General features: G+C 37.0%; 1 protein-coding gene across 1 annotated transcript; it reads right to left on the bottom strand.

The window, feature by feature from the left end:
- Window positions 1–764: 764 nt before the first annotated feature.
- Window positions 765–6,788, bottom strand: LOC100495736 (protein kinase C theta type). Its single transcript, XM_012957590.3, has 10 exons — window positions 5,290–6,788; window positions 4,368–4,453; window positions 3,957–4,124; window positions 3,588–3,679; window positions 3,388–3,450; window positions 3,009–3,147; window positions 2,082–2,243; window positions 1,679–1,801; window positions 1,217–1,431; window positions 765–1,135 (listed from the first exon to the last, which is right to left on the bottom strand). Exons 1-9 carry the CDS (start codon window positions 5,930–5,932, stop codon window positions 1,372–1,374), a joined length of 1,536 nt encoding a protein of 511 aa, XP_012813044.1. The 5' UTR covers window positions 5,933–6,788; the 3' UTR covers window positions 765–1,135; window positions 1,217–1,371.
- Window positions 6,789–7,187: the final 399 nt, after the last annotated feature.

The following is a 7,187-nucleotide window of genomic DNA, read 5'->3' as shown; positions in this document are numbered from 1 at the left end:
ATATGTACCAAGACAGCCGGGTCATGCCCAGCCCCTCCCAATAATTTGTCAACCCGATCAACCACATGCTTAATCATGGCACCAGGAAGAGAGCAAACTGTTCGGTTGAAGTGATCTGTTGATGTGCCTCTTTAAAATCTTTTGATATATTATGTATTTCATTTGTTTTAAATATTATTGATATGTTCAACTATATTTTTTTTAGATTTCATATTTGTCTTTCCTCTATACTAGAGCAAGGCAGGCATTCCAGCATATTGTACCATTGGCTGATTCACAGCTGATTATCTCTTTAATACTAACATTTTCTCCTGTAGTTTTGCTTCACAGAAATATTGTTTGCTTACAAAAAATAAATGCTCCACATAAACCACAAGGGTAGAAACCTTGTATTTTTATTCTTTTCCTAACAGATATAGGTATAAAGGGATGCACCAACTTCTGTTCTTCATATTTAAATTCAAAACATTTCATTCTTTTGCAATAATTAATTTTTACTTTTTTTTATTTGCTCCAGGGCAAAAGGTTATGCCTTTTATAACTTAACCATAGAAGACTGAACCTTCCAGAAGCTGTACAAGAGTGCTGTGGGTCTATAGGTGTTTTTTATTGCTTTCTGTGGGTACCCATTTGCCAGAGAGGTAGCATATAAGTTTGTGCTTCCTTTGTGTAGGATATAAGCATGAATGTTAACCTGTGTCCACAAAATGTTTGGTGGGATTTACAACTGAATCATGAAAATCAAACAAATAAAACACTGTCATCTTAAAAACACTGAAAATTTTATTGACTTTGTCGCATATACTAGAGTTTCGCAGAAATAGCCATGCTGTTTCCTTAATCCTGTTTTTTTTCTCTTTGGTGTCTAAGACACTCACAATAACTTCCACGTCTTTTCCTGTCTGTGTCTTTTTGTTGCACTGAGTGTATAATGCCATCATTACATAACTACAGTGTCACACGAAGACATGTTTGCATTGCTCTGGAAACACTTCGACTTTATCATCCATATGATTATTCCTTTGACCTCCTTTTTGACATCATGCCCCCTTGTGGGCCTATCAATCCTCCCTTCCCACCCAAGGCCCAGGCTGTTTAGTCCTCTTCTTTTCTCATAGGGCTGGCATTGTTTTTGCTGAAAAGAAAGGTGGTTGAATTAATAATTGTTTAATAAATGATTATAGAGGCTAGAATAATAACTGTTGCTATCGCTTACCTTTGATATCTGAAATTGTTGACTGAGAGTCTTAACATAACTTGAGAATGTGGAAAATGACCTATATCATCAGATATGCCCAGGCCATCTTCCAAGTATCTATGGAAAGGAATGTGCTCATCTTTAAGCATTCCTGCTGGCTTGATTAGAAATTTTCAGTTTTTCGCACGGTTCAAATAGATTTTCCTATCGCTCTGAATTTTGCAGTGTCTTCGCTGTTAAAAAAGATAAGATTTGATCATTATTTTGAAAAAAATACACCTCAACAGGTCAGGGCTGGAAAAAAGAAATGTTTATGTTTTTGTGAATTGTGTTGTGATCTCTGATTGATTTCAACCTGACACGCAGCATGGTTGGGTTGTTTGCACTAGTTATTTTAAAACAACACAGTAATAATCTAAGTAAACATCAAAAACTACCTATTATCAAAACTACTACTATCAATTTGGGATATGTACTTACTAGAATTAAGGGCGCTTGAATTCTTCCAGATTCTACAGCTGGCCAGCTAATTGTTGCGAAAAAAGGATGATCCATTATGGATGCAATAAACCTCATCCGCTCATTAGGATTTTCACAGAGGAGCTATGGAAAAAGAGAAGATCAATCAGTAAAAATACAAGAATTGTAGACTGTCTTCTATGCTTGACAAATGGCAAAACATTTCAAATAATACAATTTATAATAACTGTTACAAAAGGACCTTGGCTGTGCAATAGCAGGTAGGATAAAAGGTGACAAAAGAACAAGATGGCAACAGCAACATCAATTGCTCTGTTATCATGTTACCATAGGTGTTTCTGCACTGCAACAAATCAAAGGATTTTTACCTACAACTACTCTGCCCTCAAATCTCTATACTTACCTTTAAAATAATATCTCTGAGCTCAGGTAAGACTCTGATTAGATATTCTGACTTGTTTCTTTGGCGGGCATATCGTGGCTCCATCCCAGTAGCCATCTGGAAAAGTATCAATCCTAAAGAATAATAGTCCACTGAGTTATTGTACTTGCAGTTAGTGGACACCTGCAAACATATAAGTGAGAAAAGATTTTTTAGCAGCTGTTTTTTGAAAGAATAAAAGGAAAAATAAGGATTGTTAACATGGAATTTCACAGGGTTCATTTGGAGAGGATGAACTTGTTGGACTTTTAACCCAACTTTATTATGTAACTGTGTAAAAAAGAATTATTTATCTAAAGAATAATCTGTAGTTTAATGTGAACAGAAAGTTTTTAAGGATGGGATAGAACAATAATATTACTGTTAAAAGACATGTAATGTCTATTTCACTGGGGGGGTGCCAAAATATTAGGCACCCCCCTCCAAGTGAAATACATCATTAGGCTTTTCCATGGGCTGGTGCTCCTGTTGGGAGAAAACTGTACTGGGCCATGGCAAAGCTACCTAAGCACTGTGCCGGCATCTCCTTACCTGAGATATTCGCCCCTTTGGTGTTCAGCATTCTGTGCATGCGCAGTAGAGTAGATTGTGTAGTATTACTGTATTACGCATGCGCGAACAGGGACGTCTGCAACACTGGTCAAAGGGTAAGTAAAATGCCAGCACAGCATTGGTACAAATATTCCACAGGCTGGTGCAGTTTACTCCTAACAGGAGCACCGACCTGGGGAAAAATGTAGCAATCTATTTCACTGGGGTGCCTAATCTTCAGTGAAATAGTCTTTACTTGTCCTTTAATACGTTTTTCTGTGGGGGTCTAATATTCTTTAGAAATTTGGCATAAGTTAATAATTATGTATAGTAAGCAGAAAAAAAACCATCAGTTACCTCAGGAGCAACATATGCACGGGTTCCACAGAAGCCTTCGGCCATTCCACCGGTTCTCCGAGTGTCTGCAGCAAGTCCAAAATCTGCAATCTCTGCATGGCCTGTGCTATGCAGCAGAATATTATGAGGTTTCAGGTCTCTGTAAAGAAGCACAATCAGCATGTAACATAAAGAATTAGCAGAGCTGAATAGTGTAATATCAATGAATTGTAAATTGTCATTCATGGCTACATTACTAATACAATAGCCAGGGTCCAAATTTAGACAAAACTTCCAGTCTTAGCAACTTGGCTTGAAGACATTGCCTTTTCTAAAATATTACCAGTGTAAACATTACTTCTGGCTAGAACATTTTTATGGAAAGAACTGTTGTACTTACCGATGAATAAATCCACGAGAATGGAGGAACCTCAGTCCACAGATAATTTCAGCAGCAATGAACCTTAGGAAAGAGAAAGAAAAAGATCATCAGACTAAAACTTTAAGGTCAGATTATAAAGGCTTTGGTTTAGTGAGTTTAATTGTAGACAATGCATTGTTATAACTACTGTAGTCTACTTCCATTTTCCTTGGACTTACTGTATCGTGCTGTAATCCACCACATGTCCTATTCTTATGAAATCTCCTAATGTTCCTCCAGATATATAGTCCAACACAAGATAGATGCTGTCCTGTAAGAGAAAACAAACACCACAGATGTTACAGATTATGTAACAGATCTGCTTGCTCTACTAATACCTTCATCAATTTGTCAGTTAATTACCCCTTGCCTCTTGCCTCCTCCAGGAAGACAACAGAACTTTTTACAAACTATTGTCGAAAACAAATATAGCTAGTAGCGTCTTGAGACTGAGCGAAATAACTTGATTATAGTTATTGTAGTATGCTATAATTTTACTAGTACAATGAAGGTATCAGTACAAATACAAAGTAAAATGAAGTACGAACCATAGTCTCAAAGCTGGCATTAAGTTGTGTAAGAAATCTACACTGGCGTGCCACATCTAGTACGTTCCACTCGATGCTCACATCAGCCATAGACTGCATGAAACGATTCTTCATTATTCTTTTCAATGCTACGTATCTCTGTTTCACTAGGTCTTTTGCTAGTAGCACCTGAAGGAGACAATATGAAATAAAGGTTACAGGTACACAGGGTTGATGTCAGTAATTCTGGGGGTACATACACCTGCAGCCCCCACCTCACCTCTAATCCACCACTTTAGTGGGAGCCCAAGTAGGAAATCAGGGGAACATATAGAAAAATCAGGACTGTACTTCAATGTGATTAAACTTGACATAATAGCATCATTACACCTTTTTTATTCTTACATTGATTTAGGAAAGAACACTACTTACATGTCCAAAAGATCCAAATCCTAGTTCAAAATAGATTTTAAACCGGTCAATAGACAGATTTGTCTCCACAGGTGCTGGTCTTCTAGCTGGTGGTGAATAAAAGTAAGATTTTAACCTCTAAAATAAAATACAATAAATAAAAAATTCCTAGTGTACAAACTCATTCAGCAATATTAGTTTTTGTTCAGGAGTTACTTAACCAAAGGCTTATTTTTAATCTACTACATTGTATGCAGCAACAGGTTCATACAATTTAATGACTGCTTTCTTTGTTGGACAAGCAATGGGTTCAGCTTCGAACATTACCATTTTCATCTACCCATAGAATTATTAGTTAAAGCACACAATTTTTAGCATCTTTCAAAAATCTTTAGAAATACAAGGATAAACAGGTCTGTAGCTCCAGGGCTTTGCAAGTTAGATATAGACCTGCCCAAATATTCTATTAAAATTACACATTTAACTTATATTATTATACTTATAAGGGTAAAGGGATGGTAACAATGTACTCTACTTCTATGTAAGGCAGTTTTTGAAAGCAATCTGTGATTATGCATGTACAGGTATGGGACCTGTTATCCAGAATACTCGGGACCTGGGGTGTTCCGTATAAGGGATCTTTCCGTAATTTTGATCTCCATAACTTAAGTTTGTTAAAAATCATTTAAATATTGAATAAACCCAATAGGCTTGTTTTGCCTCCAATAAGGATTAATTATATCTTAGTTGGGATCAAATACAAGATATTGTTTTATAATTACAGAGAAAAAGGAAATCATTTTTAAAAATAATTATTTGCTTATAATGGAGTCTATTGCAGATGGCCTTTCCGTAATTGGGAACTTTCTGGATAATGGGTTTCCAGATAAGGGATCCCATACCTGTACCTATACCCAGGGACAATCACTTATATCCTACTTACTTGGTTCAGGGCCATTTGCAGTGTTCCTCTGTTGGATTCCCTGCATTTCACCCCTGATTCTTGTTACTGTGCAAGGTTGGTTTTGTCCTTCTGCCTGTTGACGGTTTTTTATTTCATCTTTTCTAATTTTCTTTCGTCGATCTTCAGATTTCTCTTTCTCTGATCTTTGGCGCTTTGTTCCACGGTTAGGGAAAGGAATGAAAGGCTTCAATGTTTCCCACCATCTTAAAGCGCTCTGGCTTGCCTGAGAAACAAAACTTGTAGCTTTAGATTGTAGCCACATGATTGCATTGGAAGGTACTATTGATGCAATGCGAGGGGCTGAAGTCTGGATTCTGTTCTTCTTTTGTTCAACAGGTTCATCCTGACATTTGTCTTCTGCCTTCCTTTTCCTGCTAGGGGACGTCCTCTTCACAGTCATCTCATTCTCACTTTTCTCAGATCTTACCCAAGAATATGGATTGACTGCAGTCATTAAACCCTGGTACAGATTTCCAAGAACAGTGAAGGCCATGGCTGTAAAACCCATTCCCACACGTGTTCCAGGCGGTGTATGCCTTGCCTCATCGCTTTCTTTGTTCTTTTTCTCATCATTCAATTTGTTCTTTCGTGATTTGTTTCGTTTAGTATTTTTAAAAACCATAATTTAAAATGTGAATATTGTAAAAATGTACAAGCAATTACAGGTCCTTCTTCTTCCTGTACTCACTCACAAATGGTAACACTACACTGTGTTTATGAGATCACATGACGTGCATGCATTATGACATCACAAGGATTCTTTGCTTCTGTGCTATGCCTATGTCATGTGACATCACAGTGCTGGCCCTGCAGTTATAAAGCATGATGTTCGTGAAATATAATCTCTTTATGTCTTAACAGTGATATCGGTGTAAATTATCTGTTATTCCTTGCTGCCAATATGGGGTCCCATATTACTTAGCATTTTTTAAAAGATATTAAAGGGACTTAACTTTGAAAAATAAACTTTTCACTTCATTTCACTAAAAGAAGAAACTTTCTACATATAGACCTACTGTAACCACAACTCTGCATGAAGGGAGACAGATTGCTGGGAGGGGTAATAGTGAAGATACATGGGATATATGTTTGAGTCATTTCATACTTTAGGTATAATAATTTGTCTTATGCAACTGACCCTCAGATTTTAGGATAAACTAATGAAAATATTGTAATTTATGCTGGATTTATTTAGGTATGGGACCAAAAGTACTCTGTGCAATGATCATTCATATACTGTACATCCCAACATTTTAAAAATAACAACATCTGGGCAGTGTAGGTCATGCCTTCAGTCTACACCAGTCCTGCTCTGTTATGCCTACACATGCTCTGCTGACATACCCACCACTCACCTACTTTCTACTCTGTATATTTACCCCAAGGCCACCTTATGAGGAAACTCTTGCAAGTAGCATGGGAATAATGGGATGAGTACATTTTGAATTCAGCCCTTTTAAACTATTTAATTTAAATAAAGCTATTAAAGCCACCAACAACCAATCAGATTTTACCTATTGACTTTCAATGGGGAAATCTAACCTGCTGGTGTTACAGTATTAACACCAGGGTCCCCAAACTTTTCACAGTTGGTCACTAGGGGACTGCAGGTTTAGTTTTGAAAAAGTGGGTGAAACCACCAACAGCCAATCAAATGTCACCTATTGATTTTTATTGGTTTGATGCCAGGCTTCGCAAACTTTGCACAGTCAGTCACTGGGTGACTATGCATTCATGTTTCTTTAAAAAAAAAAAAAAACACAGCAAAGTGGGAGGGGCCAACAACAGCCAATCAAATTTCACTCATTGACTTTTATGGGGAAATTGAAACTGCTGCCAATCTTACAGCTTTGAGGCTACACTCGCCAAACTTGAAT

The sequence above is a fragment of the Xenopus tropicalis genome, chromosome 2, assembly GCF_000004195.4.
Source record: "Xenopus tropicalis strain Nigerian chromosome 2, UCB_Xtro_10.0, whole genome shotgun sequence".
Taxonomy (NCBI): Eukaryota; Metazoa; Chordata; class Amphibia; order Anura; family Pipidae; genus Xenopus; species Xenopus tropicalis.
Note: the sequence above shows the minus strand (reverse complement) of the source record. Positions and strands in the feature narration are given on the sequence as shown.